The sequence below is a fragment of the Prionailurus bengalensis genome, chromosome D1, assembly GCF_016509475.1.
Source record: "Prionailurus bengalensis isolate Pbe53 chromosome D1, Fcat_Pben_1.1_paternal_pri, whole genome shotgun sequence".
Taxonomy (NCBI): Eukaryota; Metazoa; Chordata; class Mammalia; order Carnivora; family Felidae; genus Prionailurus; species Prionailurus bengalensis.
In genome coordinates, this window is record NC_057346.1 from 106,824,457 (window position 1) to 106,843,149 (window position 18,693).

The following is an 18,693-nucleotide window of genomic DNA, read 5'->3' on the forward strand; positions in this document are numbered from 1 at the left end:
TGACGTCTACTTTTGGCCCTTTGAGTTCCCCTTCCAGCTTTGGCACTGTAACATCATATTCTCCTTTTACCCTGGGACCTTTCATATGCAAATCTACATCAGGCATAGAGATCTTCGGGGCCTTAATATTCATTTCAGGCATCTTAAACTTGGGACCCTTCAGCTTTCCTTCGGGTCCTTCAATATTCACATCTGGAACTTCAAGGTCCACTGTGGGTCCTGAGATGTCAACGTCTGTCTTGGGCAGGTTCACATCCACTTCTGGGCCCTCAGCTTTGAAGCCAGGCATGCTGAACTTGGGCATTTTCATTTTGGGCATCTTCAGGTGCCAATCTGGGCCATGAGCATCAACATCTGGAGCATCAATATCCACTTTGGCACTTTTAAGTTCAACATCAGGAACTTTAATCTCACCTTCAACTTTTGGCACTGTGACATCGTATTCTCCTTTTACCTTAGGGCCTTTCAGATGTAAGTCCACATCTGGCATGGAGATCTTCGGGGCTTTGATATTCATCTCAGGCATCTTAAACTTAGCTCCCTTCAATTTCCCGTCTGGTCCCTCAATGCTCACATCTGGACCACTAACATCTACCTTGTGCCCAGAAATGTCCACATCAGCCTTGGGAAGATTCACATCCACTTCTGGGCCCTCCGCTTTGAGCCCTGGAACACTGAATTTGGGCATTTTCATCTTGGGCATCTTCAGATGCCAGTCTGGGCCATGAACATCCACATCCGGGGCATCAATGTCCATTTTGGGGCCTTTCAGTTCTCCTTCAAGTTTTGGGGATGTTACATCATACTCTCCTTTTACCTTTGGGCCTTTAACATGTAAGTCCACATCAGGCATGGAGATCTTTGGTGTCTTGACACTGACTTCAGGCAGCTTAATATCAGGGCCTTTAAGTTTGCCTCCCAGGCCCCCTACGTTGACATTTGGGGCCTCCACGTTGACCTTGGGCCCTGAAATACTGACATCTCCTTTGGGTAGTTTCACATCTACATCTGGGCCTTCCCCTCCAACTCCTGGAGCGTTGAACTTGGGCACTTTCAGGTTCCATTCTGGGCCATGCACTTCCACATCTGGGGCCCTGACGTCCACTTTGGGTCCTTTGATGTCAACTTGAGGGACTTTGACTTTCCCTTCTACTTTTGGGAGTACAACATCCACACCCCCTTTCACTTTAGGGGCAGTCACATTTAAGTCTACATCTGCCATAGAGATCCCATAGGTGCCTGTTTTCCCAGAAGGACTACTAAGCTTGGGTCCTGTCAAAGTCCCCTCAAGGCTAGGTGTCTCTATGTCCACTTTGGCGCCTTTCACTGCCACTTGAGGGCCTTTAACATCACCGTGCACCCCAGGCGCAGAAACCTTAGTATCTCCTTTCAGTTTAGGAGACCCAAGGCTCAGATCCACATCTTGCATGGAGATTTTAGGTTTCTGAATAATCATTTCAGGAGTCTTAACTTTTGTACCCTTCACCTTCCCTTCCAGCCCCCCGGCAGCAACTTCAGGCAGACTGATGTTCCCAGAGACCCCAGGAAGAGTCACTGCACCTGTCACATCAATGCCAGCTCCCTCTCCCTTAGAACCTAACACAGAGAATTTGGGAACTTTCATCTTGGGCATATTCAGTTTGCCCCCAGGCCCGTGAATATCAACGTCAGGGGCTTGAACTTCCACATTGGAGCCAGTGATGGTGCCCTCAATCTTGGGCACAGAGACGTCCACCCCGATGCTCCCCTGTGACTTGGCACCTTTCAGGCCTAGACCAGTCTCAAGTGATGGCCCAGTGATTTGGGGGCCTTTCAGCTTCCCCTCAAGCCCCTCAATACTGGCAGAAGGAGCACTGACTTCTAGCTGAGGGGTCTGGATGTTCCCACCAATGGTCAGGCCTGGCTTGCCTCCCTTGTGCCCCACAGAGAATTCAGGTGCAGAAACACTCAACCCTGCCACTGGCACCTGGCCCTCAGGCCCCGTTGGGACACCAAATTTTGGCACTTTCATACTGGGAATTTTAATTTTCCCATTACTGCCACTCTCAAGAGATGGGTCCTGCACCTCTACTGCCCCACCCCCAAGAGAAGACGAAATGTCCACTCCCGGAACTTGGGCCCCTCCTTTGCCACCCAAGTCCAAGCCCTTCGCACTGACGCTGACGCCTGGGCTTCCCACCTTTATCCCAGGCATGGTGACCTGGAGCTTCGAGTGGCCAGCACCTTGGAGCTCTGGTACCGAAGCGGAAACGGACCCCGCTCGGATGTCCACGACAGAGCCTGTGGTCGGAGACACTGCCCCCGAGCCCGAGGGCAGTCTGATCACTGTCTTGCCAGGGTGGGTGTCCACATCCACAGTGGAGATTTCAGTCAGTTCATGCCGTGGAATCTTGATCTTGAACTCAGGGCTGCTGATGTCGATGTCCTTGGCACCTTCACGGCCTGTCACATCAACAGTGTAGGCCGTGACCCTTCTAGTCACTGTGATGGTGCGGCTCTGGGTCTCCCCAGGATCCCCTTCTACGCCATCCTCCGACTTCAGCCGAGGCTTGATCTTCGTGGTGTAGATGCGCTGGTACTCCTCATCATCCCCGCTCTGCAGAAAGACACGCCCGGCAGAGGTTGAAGCAGGGTCCGCCCGAGTCACAGACGCCCGGCCACAGCCCAGCCGACAACATGGCTGCCTGTTTCCCAAAGAAGCTGGGACCAGAACGGAGACCCACGGAGCCTCCTGGGGCAGAGCAAAGGGGGCTGAAGAAAGGGGCTGACGGCCACCTCACGGGAGGAAAACAAATTATTCGGGGAAACTCCGGGAAGCAAAAGCCATGGGGAGAGGAGCCGGGTAGAGGGCTGCGCTGTGTGGATGAAAGATTTACAATCCGTTCTAGATTCGGATGGGTGTCAAGTCCCAGGGATGCCTCCTGGGTGACCATCTCTGTGTGGACTTCACCCTTTAGGCTCCCGACTCTCGACTCACTCTGGCTTACTTAATCCTCTCGACTCACTGACTCACTGGCTTACTTAATCGGCAGGGGGAATTCTCTCAGGGACCTCTCAAGAAAGCGTTTGTTGGGACTCAGTGTGCTGGGGTTAACACTGTCACTTTGAGGACCCATTATGTGTTAACTAAAGAAGCCGGCAGAAGGAGCAAAGGAACGTCCCTCAGGCACCTTGCCGCCCAGCCTCTGACTCACAGACGAGTCCAGGCCTCTGGAAGTTGAAAACTGCTGCCTGTGAGGCACCTGTGAGGCTATTTCGAAGATTCTTACAAAACAGCTGACCTTCCTCCTGGCATCTAGGACCAGACAGCGTGAGTGGGTTCCCACGCTGTGGGGCTCTGAAGAGTCTGACGGGAGACTTTCAGGGCAACATCAGCCGCACACCAGACACAAACAGGAACACACAGACTGGCTCATCAGAGAACGCACAAGAGAGAAAGTAGAGAAAGTAACCACAAGAGAGGTCCGGCAGGCAGGCACAAGGCTCAGAAAGTGGCCAGCAGGTCGGCATGGCCAGGGGGAACTCGGGGCGCAGAAAAGCCGCCGAGGCACTCACCAGAACCACCTCGGAGCTTCGGGAGCTGAAGACTTCGTGGGTCCAGGTCTGGCCAGGCTCAGGGGAGCGGTCGCCCTTGCGGTGAAGCTTCAGGCCCACGGTGTGGTGCCCCATGGTGTTCAGCAGCTGGGTCACCTCGCCTGATTGCAGGTTGTCAAAGTAGATGGTGGCACCCACAATCTGGTCCCCTGAGCAGGGAGGAGCGAGAAGCTGGTGAGACCCCCACCCAGGGTCTCAGGGAAACAACACACAACCACCACGCACTGGGCCCTCGAACTGACTTAATTTAACGCATGTCCGACCACCATAATACATGTTGCACAGATGAAGAAACTGAGGCTTAGGGAGGCCAACTAATTTGTCCGAAGTGAGAGAGCTCGTGAGCAGTGGAGTGAGGACTAGGGACTACGTCTCCACCGCCCTACATCACCGCCTGCCCCAATGGGGGCAGAAGAGGGCAGGGCTCGGGTACCGACCATCCTGATCCCACTGGGACTGTGCCCTCCCGTCCGCCACCGTCCTCCACCCCACTCCAGCACCCAGCCCGCACCCTGAGGTGACTCACCCTCCTTGACCACCCCAGCGCGGGCCGCAGGGGAGTTCTGCATCACCTCCTGCACAAAGACGCCGTCGTCCCTCTGGGCAATGGTCAGCCCATGGGAGCCGCTGCCCTGCCAGTTGGGCAGCAACAGCTCCCGGGTCGTCTCCTCCTCCTTCTCCATCTGGGGTGAGGTAAGGAAATGGGGCTCAGGACAAGTGGGGGCTCAGGGGGTATGAGGAGATGAGAAAGCCAAAGATCTCTGGTGCTGTGAGCTCCCAGGGAGTGAAGCAGCGTCTCCGAGGGGCCTGTGTCCACTGTGGAATGTTCCCAAGGCACCGCAGAGGATACGGAAAGTGCACACTGGAGGCAACCGACTTCGGAGATAACCAGCCCCTCATCCCTTCCACCCAGGGCCCTGCCTCCCATGCCACACAGGGTCCCTCCCCTCCCCTGACCATTCCCTCCATCACACCCTCCCTCCCGCGGACCTTTTGCAGGACTCAGTTCAGGAGCGGATGCCTTGCCAGGAGCCCGCCCCTCCTTCCTGTCTTCTCAGTCTCTCGTCGTCGTCGGGAATCTCGGTCACAGGGCCTAGGGAAAAGCGGACAAGGACACTCGCCCTCAACAACTGGCTTGCTCGGCACCCCGACCGTAAGAGATGGCCAAGTGTTCTGCTCTCTGGGCCAGACCAAAACCTCAACCTTGCCCACTGTCATCATTCCATTCCTATGTGACTCTCCAGCCTGGGATCACAGAGAGGGGGATTAGGGGAGGCCAGACTTAGCTATCAACCCGGGCTCTGCATCTTTCCCAGCTGTGTGTGTGTGACCCTGGCCAAGTCACTCAACTTCCCTGAACATCCATTTCCTCATCTGTGAAAATGGAGACGATATAGGATCTCCCGGAGGGCTGGAGGAGAGAGAGCGCGTGTGTGAAAAGTTCTGGTGCACACAAGCTCCACGATACACACCGTCCTCGGTGGGTTCTTTAGAACGGCTCCAGGAGGGAAATGTTACTGTCCCCATTTTATAGATGGAGAGACTGAGATTGCGGGGGGGAGAGGGGAGGGCAGTGTGCCCGGAGTCCACAGCGAGAGCACCACTCTGCTTGGGCTCTGAGTCCGCAACTCTCTCCCCTACACCGCATCGGGTCTGCAGCGGTCACCCCTTCTCGGGGCCTCCAGCACTGGGGGCCAGTGGCGGCCCTGAAAACAGGAACAGTGGTGCCCTCCTTCCCCTGTGACAGTGACACTGGCTCACCCGGTCTAACCCAGTCCTTAGGACCAGGGGAACCCTCACCGGCTGGGAGTTCCAGGCACAGCAGCTGAGAAAAAAGAAGCTGCAAACCCCCTGGAGCCAGCCCACGCCCAAGAGGCCTGAATACAGCTAAGCCACCTCGGGGACACGGTGAGTCAGGGCTCATCTGGTTGCCCACACCGGGCCCTGAGCCAGGGCCCCATAGGTGCGGGCACTCAGGAGCAAAGATGCCCTCTGGCCACAGGATGAGCTGTCAGCTGCAGAGGTGCCCTGGGAAGACACGAGGCGGGCCTCTGGATACAGCCATGGCCCACAGCCACCCACACAGAATGGTGGTGGCAGCATCACCCCGAAGCGTGGTCTGTGAAACCAAGTTGGGGATGCTAAAAACCACTCAGAGCCTCACCCAAAGCCCCACCCTGAAGCTGTTTACATTCAGGAATTAGTCAACCAGTCGATAAATACACGCACACTGATAGCGTCTTGTAAGTGCAACACTGTACCAGACACGGCAGAGAAGACCAGCAAGGGACGGACAGCAGAGCCCCGTGCTCCACGCCGCATTAGATCGTTACCTAACCTCCCTCGAAGCTCCTCGCCACGTTCACTGAATGCGCTCCGTGTGCCAGATGCGGAGATTTAAAAGACTCAGTTCCTGTCCCGGATATAAATTATGAGGCAAGGTGCTCTGGGTGTGACCCATTTAGCCTCAGAATGTTCCAGAAGGTTTATGAGCCTTCTCGGGGATTGGGGGATGAAATATAAAAGGAAAGAAAGGGGCAAAGCGAACCTATAATTTGCCAGCTTTCTTTTTTTTTTTAATATTTATTTTTGAGAGAGAGAGAGACAGAGACAGAGACAGAGTGTGAGTGGGGGAGGGGCAGAGAGAGAGGAAGAGACAGAATCTGAAGCAGGCTCCAGGCTCCGAGCTGTCAGCACAGAGCCCGACGCGGGGCTCAAACTCACAAACCGTGAGATCATGACCTGAGCCGAAGTCGGATGCCCGGCCGACTGAGCCACCCAGGCACCCCTTTACCAGCTTTCTTGAAAGTGTTAGAGTTTGCCTCTGAGGACGGGATTGTGTCTCTTGGAAACTCCTGGGCACTTAGCAGTTGTGGTGTCAGGCAGATCACAGCACGGGGGGGGGGGGGCGGGGGGGCCGGTAGACAGCCACAGAGACCCCAGTCCTCCACCCCCTGAACTCATACAGGCAGTATTTATGACACGGGTGCCGCCTAGGAGGCGAGCAGAGCCACTGACAGCGAGTGGCCTGTGGGCACAGGTGTGAGCTGGGGAATCACCATCCCTCCGGACGAGCAGAAATGCCAAACAGAGGAGCCACCACAGGAAGTCACGCGGAACAGCGAAGCTGCAACTTAAAGGTGCCGTTGCCCAGCGGCCAGCCCCAGGAAGCCAGCCCTGCAGACAGGGAGCCAGGCAGGGCAGGGATGGAAAAGGCTTCCAGCCTGAGGGCTTCTCCGACCTCTGAAGCCACCAACCACCTTAGCACCCCGTTCTTCCTCCTCGAGCAGGGCCCCTTTTCTCTGCCCAGCATCCTGGTCCTGAGCCAGCAGCCAGCGAAGGGGGGGAACACGAGCCAGCTCACCCTCGCCCACAGCTCAGCCCCACCCTCCCTCCTTCCCCAGTGAGTCACTGGGGCCGCAACAGCTCCAGACATGCAAAGGGTCACGCCTAAAACCAGATAGACAAAGTGCTTCGTTGGCCAGACCCCTGGGTGACAGAGGGGCCAGGGCTCCAGTGGAGACAGGCCAGGTGTCCCCAGAAGCACAGCTCAGAGGCTCAGGAGGGACCGGCTAATGCACCTCAGGCCTGGCGGCTAATGAGGGGAGAGAGCCATCTCGAAGGTGAAGCCTCCACAGCCCGTGAGAACAGGAGCCGCTTGGACCCGCGGCTGTAGGCTGGCCCTGGCAGGGCACCCACTGACTACCCAGGCTCAGGGCTCTCCTGGCACAGCCAGGACCAGCACCCTCCCCTCCCACCTGCCCTGGCCCATTCAGGTGGCTGGACATAGGGATGCTAGTGTGGGATTCGAGACCACGGTGGCAAGGGCCTGTTTTTTGCATTTGAGTCCCTGCTCCCAGTCTCTCCCACACCCCTGGAGCTTGTACCAAGCCCAGATAGATGGTCCCTTCTTTTCCCACACAAGTCAGGCAACGCCAGGCCTCCCCTGGGGCGCCGAGGGCCCTGCCCTGCGGTTACCCAAAGGAGGGTCTTTGGAACTTTGGGAAATTCTGCACATTCAGCAGAGATTCCTAAGTCTTTGGAGCTGGAAGACATCTGAAAGCCATGCTGTCAACAGGGTAGCTGCCTTAATTTAAATTATATTTAAATTAATTTAAATTAAGGGGCGCCTGGGTGGCCCAGTCAGTTAAGTGTCCAACTCTCACGGTTTGTGAGATCGAGCCCTGCATCGGACTCTGTGCTCACAGCTTGGGATTCTCTCTCTCTCTCTCTCTCTCTCTCCCTCAAAAATAAAAAAAATAAATGTTGAAAAAATTAATTTGGGTGCCTGGGTGGCTCCGTCGGTTAAGAGTGCGACTTCTGCTCGGGTCATGATCCCAAGGTTTGTGGGTTCAAGCCCCGCATTGGGCTCTGTGCTGACAGCTCGGAGCCTGGAGCCTGCTTTCAGATTCTATGTCTCCCTCTCTCTCTGTCCCTCCCCTGCTCGTGCTCTCTCTCTCTCTCAAAATAAATTAACTTTAAAAACGTATTTTAGGGGCGCCTGGGTGGCGCAGTCGGTTAAGCGTCCGACTTCAGCCAGGTCACGATCTCGTGGTCCGTGGGTTCGAGCCCCGCGTCGGGCTCTGGGCTGATGGCTCGGAGCCTGGAGCCTCTTTCTGATTCTGTGTCTCCCTCTCTCTCTGCCCCTCCCCCGTTCATGCTCTGTCTCTCTCTGTCCCAAAAATAAAAAAATAAATAAAAAAAATAAATAAAATAAAATAAAAAATTAAAAAAAACGTATTTTAACACCATATGCTAATTAATTTGGATGTAAATTTAAAAAGTAACATAAAAATATTTTAATAAAATAAAATGATTAAACGAAATTAAAATTTTAGCTCATTGCTTGCAATAGTCACATTTCAAGAGCTCAACAACCACACAAGGGTCACCACGTTAGACAGGGCAGATGTGGAACACTTCCGGCACCGCCAGAAGTCCTGTGGGACAGCACCAGCTGGTATTTACAGATGGGGAAGGCGAGGTCCAGAGAGGTGAGAACGGGAGAGTGTTGGGGCCCCAGGACCCCCCGTCTGCCAGCTCCCTACCCCGAGGCCCACCTGACACTGGCTTACAGTATCCTTCGTGATGGGAGGGACTGGAGTGGAGACCCGCTAAGGCAGTGGACTGCTTGGAAGTCAGAGAGAGATAAGTCTGCTCCATCTGTAAGGCTGAGAGATCATATATCTAAGGCTGCAGGGACACACACACCATGACGCGGGCCAGAAGCAGCGAGAGAAGAACGAGGCTGTCCTGTCGATTCAAAACTGCAAAGAGGATGTGCAGCACCTCTGTGGATTGGGGACAAGACCCTGACGGATCCAGGTAGCGGACTCCATGCCCAGGGCAGAGGGTCTCTGCAGGGGTGACATCCAGAGGAGCGTCCTTCCCCCACTGCCCTTAGGGAACAGAGCCTCTTCCTCCCAAGAGCCAGCATGAAGTCAGCCGTGGGGGGTGGGGGGTGGGGGGTGGGGGGAGTCCAGCCTAATTGCTGCTACAGCCAAAAACAGCCTTGCCACCGGCGTCAATGTCAAGATGACAGGAACCATAAGACACACACTCCCCAAGATAGGTCCATGGGCCCCGATGCCTCCATGCACCAAACCTGAAGACAAGATGCACGCCGGAAGGAGCACAAGTTTGAGTATCTGTCCCCCAAAGGATGGACACCGGCGGTGGCACTCCCACCCACCGTGGGGAGGACACCAAGAGCAGTGGACCTTCTAGCCAGCCCAGCGGCATGCGCATTAGCGATCACATGCACCATACACACAAGGCAGGGAGAGCCATTCCCCAAGCTACGAAGAACAGAACGAATGACTCACACCCAAGGTAGAGACCTCTACCAGAGGGAAAGTCCCAAACACTGAAAATAGGATGAGGGGGTAGGATATGCGACGAAAAAAGAGACACACCCGGGGGGGGGGGGGGGGGGATCTATGCTCCTAAACACTAAGCAGCCAAGAGGAAGACAAAGCTCCGCATAGAGCGAAAACCCCCAACAGAGCAGGGGAAAGAGAATTCTGCAGAGCTCCTGGGGTGTGCCAGGTTCCGTGCTGTGGTTCCACGCCTGGGGTCTCATTCGATCCCAGTCACGGCCCTGTGTGATTAATAATTAATTGTCCTGGTTTTAGAGACGCAGCAACAGGTCCCCAGAGGTAAGAAGACTGCCCCAAGGATAAGCTAGAGTTGAGATGCAAGCCTGGGTTTCTAGAACTCTGTGACTCCAAAGCAAACGGTCTTTAGCGAGGCGTGAGGGATGGAGGGCACAAAAAAATACACACACAGGATGAGAAACCACAGAGAAAGATGCACGACAGAGATACACAGAAAACAGAGACCTGGGCTGGAGGAGGAGGGCCAGAGAGACGCCCCCAGGAAGATGGAGAGGCCTCTATGCACATCTAGAGGGATATGAGGTGCGAGGGGCATTACCCCCAAGAGAGGGAGGGACTGAGATTACTGGAGGGGACCCAAAGACCCAGGGAGCAGCGGGAGATTTGCCCAGGCAGCAGTGACACCTTTCAGGTGGCTTTCAAGGGCCAGAAGCATAGGAGGGAGGGCAAGAGGCCACCAGCCTCCTTTGCCCACACACCGGCCAAATCCTGGTCAACAGCTTGGGGACAGCAAACCCAGATGGGCAGGGACCCAGGCATCCGACAGCCCAGGATCTGAGGGGCCTTTTGGTTCCGAGGCTCGTTGAGGCCATGTCCCTACAAGTCAGCAATCCTGAGCTACACAGATCCAGCCCACCTGTAGACTCTCCCGGGCCCCAGCAAGCGAAGGCCAAGAGAATCGTCCCCTCTGGGGCTTGGGCAGCCTAAGACCCACTCTAGAGAAAGGCACCAGTAAGGCAAGGCAAATATTTCCACTCACTGGGAACAGACACAACAGGCAGACCCTCATCCCAGAGGCACAAGGACAAACAGGGGTGGCATCTCTTCCAGGGCCCAAGCCTCCAAATGAGCCTCCGCGTATGCAGTTGCCACGTATGGAGAGACATTCCGAGAAAAACGGGGGCACGCACACAGCGCGTGTGCACACAGACGCTCATCAGCCCTGTTCTCCACCCTTCGCAGCCCTGAGCGGGGCCACAACCCCTGCCTTCACCCTCTCCCCGCAGACACCTGGTCTGGGAAGCCCCAGGCCCTGCCCATCATGGAGGGTGCCTACACCTGTTACCCCGGTGCCCGGGAGTCTGTGTGTCCCTCTACGTGTGTGCCCCTGCCCATCTCCTTGCTCCCTTGCTCTCTGGGCCACTAGCCCAACCCACGACTCCCACCAAGGAGGATGTTCCTCCAACCTCATCACTCGAGCCCTCTCCTCCCTGTCAGCCCCTCACCACCATGGGGAGTTTTCTGCACCTCCACGTCCAGGGCATCCCCACTCCTACCCCACCAGCCAGCTGCCCACTGGCTTCCCCCGTGACACCTTTCTCCACTTCTCCCCCCGGCCATCAGCGCGCTGCTTCCTTCCACCCACCCCCCAACTCCCCAGCGAGCTCCAAGTTCTCACTTTCAGCGGGGAGGGAGATTCCCTCTTCCTCCCCTGACCCAGAGGGACTCTCCTCCTTGTGACGGGCCTGGGGCCAGGAGCACATTATCCAGCCCAAGTGCCCGCACTTGGCCACACAGCCAAGGAAGAGAGAGCCTTTACCCAGGACCGCTGGACGAAGACACCAACTCCAAGGGTGGCACCCTCCACGGGGCAGGGGTGGTGAAGAACAGTCCGTCTCCCCCTGGGGGAAGGTTACAGCCGGGAGGGCGCAGAAACTCCCCGACCACAGGCGAGCTCTCCGCCCAGCGGTCAGACCACGCTAGTGCAGGGGCGCAGGGCCAGGCCGGTCGGTTGGCTCTGCAGCCAAAGAGCCGCCCCCCATCCCAGCCAGGACACGAAGCCGGGATCAGCTCCAGGCACTTCCCCTTCCCCTAGAACCTCCGCTCTGGCCCCCAGGGACAGGGCAGGATGCCCCTCCCTGACCAGCCATGTGCAGTGCCTCGTCCGGCATCACTCAGCCTTACTCCCAGAGCTATCCTCACTCTCCCGAGGGCCTCTGGATGCAAACTCCAGGGCCCAGAACCTGTCCAGGATGGAGAAACTGACTCCAGCGCTTACCTGCAGCCCCTCCCGCCCCTATGAAACCTCCACTACCCGGGCAGAGTCCCACTGCTGTCCCCTGCCCTAAAAGTCCCACAGGCAAGCAAAGTGACACATCCAGGGCCACCATGCATAGCCAGAGGGCCATCTGCTCACAGGTAATAACACACACCTCCCCACTATGACATTAGTGGTCACCGGGACTCAAGGCCACAGTGAGACCTCCATGCTTGGGACGCAAGACCTCCAGCTACAACAGCCCAGCAGTCTCACAGGCGGGAAGTGAGGCCAGGGTGAGGAAGAGGGGCTCTCTCAAAACTCCTGTGTGCATACTCATTCCTGCTAAGCCCCACTGTAGCCCATCCACGCAGCCCCCACGCCAGGCATGGAAGAAAGCGACCTTGCTCCGGAAGGCCTGGGAGCCCAGCAGGGATGGGCAGAGACCAGGGACATGCCAGCTCCCCAGGGGGCCTGGATGAAGCCCATGGGGGACAAAGAAACAGCAAAAGGCCCTAGACATTGGCCCCCACCCGACTGAAACCAGCACATTCTAAACCCTCCCCAGCAGCCGCCTGCCTTCCTCTCCTCGGGTGCACAGGGCATGCACAGGCTTACCACCTCCAGGGAGAGAAACCTGGGGGCGCGGGGGCGGGGGGGGGGGGGGCGCAGGGAGAGCCAGCAGTGGGAGGGTTCCCATGAAGAGTAGGATTAGCTCTCCTGGTATGCCTCTGTCTGTCCCCAGGCGGTTCCCAAGTTCTGAGGAAGGTTAGTGACCACACCCCAGAGCCCCACACACCCCTCCGCCCCCACAGCTTTGCCCCAACCTCTCAAACCAGCTGCTCAGGATCTGGGTAGCATGCTCCACCAGGGCCTGCCAGCCAATTCCGAGCTGAGCCAAGGAATCCAGCCTGGCAATGCCTGGGCACCTCCACCCAGGGCCTCCTGTTCAGGTGATCCCGGAGACCCCCATACCATTCCCTGCCCTGGTCTGCTGCTGCCCTTCCCCCACCCCCTCCCGTCTCCACGAGTCTCCCATGGTTTACTCTCTCTTGTCCCACCCTGGGCCCTGGACCTGTAGCCTCAGGACCCTGAACCAAGTCCGGCTGGTACGAGTCCTCAGCTCTGTGGGGTTAGTTCTTCAAGGAACTGCCCAGACCAGGACCCTGAGCCATTGCTAAGGGCCTCCATGTCAGCAGCACTAAGCCCCGCACGACTTACGTGGCTCCCTATGTGTCCTTGTTCAATGACCAGTGTCTCTGCATATAATCTCCTAAGGACAAGACTTTACAGAGGGGCTTAGAACACCCCCTGATCCCCATTTCGAACCCTGCAGACCCCGTGTCCTCTGCTAGCCCAGTTTTCAAGATCCCAAGTCCTCTCCTACCCCGCCCCACCCCCACCTCCTTCCAACCACAGCTCACAGCTCAGAGCGAGGAGGTGCCCCCTAAGCCTGGGGCGCCCTTCTGCTCCCCACTCTGCACACTCTGCCTACCGACGGCTGGCCCAACCCATCAATCCCTTTGGGCCAAGTAGAAGGAAGCTTCCCCATTCAGCTTCGGAAAGGAAGTGAGGGCCACACCCAGCTCCAGGGATTTCCCTCCTGAGGGGCAGCGGAAGAGAGGAAAATGAAAGCGGACCCTGCTCCCCCAGTTTTGAGGCAGCATAGGTGTGGAGGCCTGAAAATGCCTTCCAAGGCATCTTCAATCTCTTCCTCTTTCCCGCCCCCCCACTCCCGCACCTTCACCTGTCACTACAGCCCCACACTGTCACTATGCCTCACAACATCAACCCAGCCCCTACCAGTGCGGGGCAGTGCAAGGAAGGGCAGGTGAACCCTGTCATCGGAGGCTGGATTCTAAAGAAAGAACTGTTTCAAAACCAATTATTGGGAGCCCCGCGCTGTGCTGGGGACACAGAGGTAAATATCGTAGTCCTTCTTCCTCCAAAACGCCAGGTCATTCTCTAAGGACCCCACTGCCATGGGATGATCCCACCCTGCCTTTCCACAAATCCACTACACAGAGCAGGGCTCTCAGCGGCCACCGCGCAAACTCCCTCGGGGCACCTCACCACCACCCCTCTGCAGCCACACCCAGTGAAAGGCGAGAGCACACACACCACGCACACAATTCTCCGTGGCCACGTTGTGGGTGCAGGCGCCCAACTAGAGCCCTGAGTTGCCCCCTCTGCCCACTCGGCTCCCCTCCCACGCAAGGGGGGCACAGCCAGGCCTGCTCAGACCCCACGTGTCCCTCGCGGCCAGCTCCGCCCAGGGCTGCGCCCCCACATCCCCGGCCCTGGCACTGCAGGGGGCGCCCAGCCCAGCCAGGGGAGGGCCAGGCCCTCACACACTGCACACCCTCTCCCTGCATGGGAAAGCCTTACATAACACCGCTCTCCGAACACACCCTAAGCACTCAAGCCTTTCCAACTCCGTGGCAGGACCTCGTCCCCCAACCCTCTCTCCAAGAGCGCACCGCTGGAGTGGAGGGTCCAGAGAGCGCAGCGAAGCCCTCCTCCTACGCGGGGCCCCGCTCCTGCCCCCATCTCCCACACACAGCCCCTTCCCCTCCTCCCCTTTGCCCCTCACCACTCCTCCCCGAGTTCTGGTTTGAATTAGTCAGCGGCTCCAACCACCACATTCCTCAGGCTGCTGGCGCCGAGCCAGGCGCTGGGGCGGGGGCCATCCCGCCCCGACGAGTTTGGGAGTGGGGTGGGGGAGAGCGCACCGCCCCCGAAGGGGAAGGGGCGGTCCCGAGGGCCGGGCCGCCACACCGCCCCCCCCTCCCCGCCCACCCCAGTGCTGGAATCTCCCTAATTACGCCCCCCACCCCCACTCCCACCCTTCCCGCCGGGGGGCGCGCTGCAAACGTCCAGGCAGCGCCGCCCCGGAGGAAGCAGGGAGTCTTCTGGAGCCGGGAACGCGGAGCGGCCAGACTAGGGCGGGGCAGCTGGAGGGGGGCTGAGAAAGGGAGAGGCCGGTGGTACAGAACTGGGTGGGGCCGGGAGGACTCCGGACGCGAAGTTAGAGGCGGAGGTGTGGGGAGCGGGGAGGGACAGCGGAGGGGGCGCGGGAGCGCGGGGGCTCCGGGAGGGGCCAAGGGGCCGCGGCGGCGACCTCGGAAACTTCTCCAGTAAACACGGAATAGGAGCTACAGCAGTGAGCTGAGCCACCGCCCCAAAGAGAAGGAGGGGATGGGACAGGGGCCCCCGGACCAGGAACAGGGCTCCCTGCCGGGCAGGAGAACTAACAATCAGCCCTCGAGAGAAATAAGGACTGGAGCAAAGCGCGCTTCGGAGCGATTTTCCAACTTTGCCCAACTTGCGCCCCACCTCCGGAGGCAGAGTTCGGCTCCCAGGGCGCGGCGCGACGCGACGCGTCGCCTGCCCGCGCGACCCGGGGCTGCCTAGCTTGCTCCACGCCGTTTGAATCCTCGCAGCGCGCCTGGCCCAAGAGCGCGGCCCAAACCCTGCAGCCCACCTCCCCTCGCGCGTTCGCAGAGTCCTGTTCCCGCGGAGCCGCGGTGCGCCCCGTGCCCCTACCTGCGCGCTCAGCCCCAGGGCACAGCCATAGCCCGCGCGGGGCCTCAGGTCGCGGTGCTGCGGCTGCTGCAGGCGGCGAGCCCCGGTCGGGGCGGGTCCGGCAGGGCGGGCGGTGCAGTCCCCGCGGCGGAGCTGCTCCGAGTGGCCGGGCCCCCGCGCGCGGAGGCGGCTCTTGTAACTCCGGCTCCGGCGGGCGGGTCTGCCCCGAGCAGTGGGGAGAGGGCGGGGCCGGGCGGGGCCGGACTGGGGCTGGGACTGGCGAGCGGGGGCCGACCCTACAAGGACCCGGGAGCGGGCTGCCGGGGTGGGGGTGGGGGGGCCACTGGGGGTCGCAGGGACGTGGGGGCGCCGCACGTCCGAGGGACTGCCTTACCCTGCCCCCATCTAGTGCCCCGGTCCCTGGCGCGTGCCTGGATCTACCCCCAACGTATGCAGTGTGTGGTCTCCTCGGCCAGAAACTCCTCGAAGCTCCCCAAGGCTCATCCTCCCAGCTAGAACCGCGAATCAGCTCATTCTGCGGGAGCGGCGGGGGGGCTTGGGTGATTCGGCCGCGACCTCCAGCCTGCCGCGGACCTTTTGAGTTTTCTCTCAACCCAGGAACCTACACTTCAAATTCCAGGCCCCTGTCTCCTCCTCACTTAGTTCCTGAGCTCCAGGCAGCCGCGCCCATTTCTCGCCTCGCCCCTTTCGGAGGGCCCCCAGCCCCTCCCCCCACAAAGCCGGTCTGAAGACGCTGGCCCCACCCCTGGAGTTAGGGTGCCCACGTGGAGTCACCAGGGTCCTACGCACCACGGTGCTGCTCCGGCCGCTGCAACGACATGGGAGTCAGGCCGGCAGCCTCCCCACTCCCCCCCCCCCCCCCCTTCTGCAGACTCCTTGCAGGCTGGAGCGCCCGCCTTTCCTCTACCTACCATTTCTTATCCGAGTCCCTCCCCCACCTCCCCACTTGGAAGGACGCTGTTTCCAGATTTACTGCGATTTCCCACAGCCACTTCTAACTCCATGAGATTTTATTAACCGCTTAATGATGGGGTGCAGGGGGGCCTTCTGGCGCTACGCAGTCCCCTTCCACCTCCCATTCTCTTCTCCCCCGACGACTCCTCTTATCCTTCCTCCTAGGCGGCCACCCACTACCCGCATCGAGGAAGCTTTCCTTCCTTCCCGAATGCTGAGGAAGGGAGACCCCAGGCTGGGGGGTCCAGGAGAAGACCTGGCTCCAGGCAGGAGCTCCCTCCTCGCTGCAAGATCATGAGTGGGCTAGGGCTGAGACCTGCGGTCCTGTCCTCTGAAATGGCAAACATGTTTACAGGCTAAAAATACCCAGCAGCCAACTCTGCTGCCAGCCCTGGGGGCTGTGTCCCAGGTCCAGTTACCAGCACAGGGTACAGGCCGTGGGGGAGGGAAGACATAGCAAAGGAGCCATAGCTGTGCAGACTCATACAATGCACACGGAAAGGTGGAGACACATGTGTAGACATTCAGACAGGCATCGACATGCAAAGACAGACAGACAAAGCAGAGACTGGGGCACTAGCATTCTCTCTATGTCTCTGTGTCTATGTCTACTGTCTCTAACTTGCTCGTGTGTGCAAGAACGTTCTCTCTCTCTCTCTCTCTCTCTCTCTCTCACTCACACACACACACACACACACACACACACACACACATACACACACGTAGATAGGGACTCAAACCCATGGCAGAGGCAGTCCCACCACACACATCACAAACACAGCCATAGACCCAGGATTTCTAAAGAAGCACCTTCTCCATTTTGTTCTGTACACCTTCCCTAGAACCTGCCTTATTTAAATGTTTGTTTATTCTTGAGAGAGTGTGAGCGGGGGAAGGGCAGAGAGAGGGGGCAGAGGATCAGAATCCGGCTCTGCGCTGACAGCCTCGAGCCCTATGAATGGGGCTGTTGAACTCACAAACCCTGAGATCATGACCTGAGCCAAAGACCAGGGACCGAGGCTCAACCGACTGCCCCCCCAACCTGCCTTATTAAAAAACGGGTGCCTGGGTGGCTCAGTTGGTAAGCATCGGACTTCAGTTCAGATCATGATGTCACGATTTGTGAGTTTGAGTCCCGAATCCTGCATCGGGCTCTGTGCTGACAGCTCAGAGCCTGGAGCCTGCTTTGGATTCTGTGTCTCCCTCTCTCTCTGCCCCATCCCTATTCATGCTCTGTCTGTGTCTTAAAACATAAATAAAACATTAAAAAAAAATTTTTTTAAGTTTATATATATATATATACACACACACACACACACACACACATACATATGTATATACGTATACAAACTTTTCAACTTTGGGATGCTTTTAAAACACAAAAACCAAGAGCTACTATATTTCCCTTACCAATGGCTTTTAATTCATATTTCATTTTCAGAAACATCTATTCGGCTTTTCAAAAATGGACCAAGAATACAGATAAAGTGGCCCGTAACGCTCCAAGTCAGACAATCCTTGTTGACATTTTTTAAATAAAATCAATGCCTCCATCTGGTGAAGAATGTAAACAATACAGAAAGGTAGGACAATAAAAAATAAACATCTCCTTCCTCCCCTCCTCAGGCCCTCTCCCCAAAAGTAACCACTGCTAACAGTATACCAAAGGATATCTAACTTTATGAAATGAATCATCTGGTTCCTTGAAAGTGCAAGTTTTCCCAGGACATATTTTTTTTTAAAAAATGTTAATGTTTATTTTTGAGAGAGAGCGAGACAGAGCGTGAGTGGGGGAGGGGCAGAGAGAGAGGGAGACACAGAATCGGAAACAGGCTCCAGGCTCTGAGCTGTCGGCACAGAGCCCATCGCCAGGCTCAACCTCACAGACCGTGAGATCATGACCGAGTCGAAGTCGGACGCCCAACCGGCCAACCGACTGAGCCATCCAAGCGCCCCTTCCCAGGACATATTTAAATGGGAGTGGATTTACCTAGGTTTTCAGAAGGATAGCTCGGATGATTTGCCACAAAGACACAGGGGATCTGCAGAAGGGCTCTGGGAGTTTGGAGGGAGGGGCTGGAGCAGGAAAGGAACAGTGGGGGAAGGGTGCGGGTGTTGTGCCCTCACTGCACCCCGGGCTCCGTCAGCCCCCCAGGAGTGAAAGAGCAGAGGCTAGTGTCCTGGGCTCCAGGCCAACTTATCTGCTGCATTGTTTGTTCTGGCCACCCTCTTGGTCAACAGAGAAGAAGGCAGGAGGGGCTGGGCTTGGAGCAGCTATAGAGCAGGGGTTACTGTCCAGGTACTTCATTCAGAGGTAAGAGTGTCAAGATCCCTGGTGGGGGATGGTCCTGGGGACTGGCTGTTGCCCCACTCCAAGCAGGAGTGTAGAGAATGGGGTAACCCAGACCCTTGCCCCGTACAAAGCCACGATCGTGCCTGCTGGAGCTGGGATTTCCTAGGCCAGCTTCCACAGCGCAGGGGAAGGGAAATATATTCAACAATTTT

At 57.6% G+C, this 18,693-nt stretch overlaps 1 protein-coding gene across 1 annotated transcript in view; it reads right to left on the minus strand.

Moving 5' to 3' along the window:
- The window catches only part of AHNAK (AHNAK nucleoprotein), a 29,908-nt gene extending 15,608 nt beyond the window's left edge, over positions 1 to 14,300 (minus strand). The window contains 5 exon segments of the mRNA XM_043581395.1: positions 1 to 2,596; positions 3,556 to 3,743; positions 4,121 to 4,277; positions 4,585 to 4,687; positions 14,282 to 14,300. Of these exon segments, the coding sequence (XP_043437330.1) occupies positions 1 to 2,596; positions 3,556 to 3,743; positions 4,121 to 4,277 (2,941 nt within the window). The 5' untranslated portion in view covers positions 4,585 to 4,687; positions 14,282 to 14,300.
- Positions 14,301 to 18,693: the final 4,393 nt, after the last annotated feature.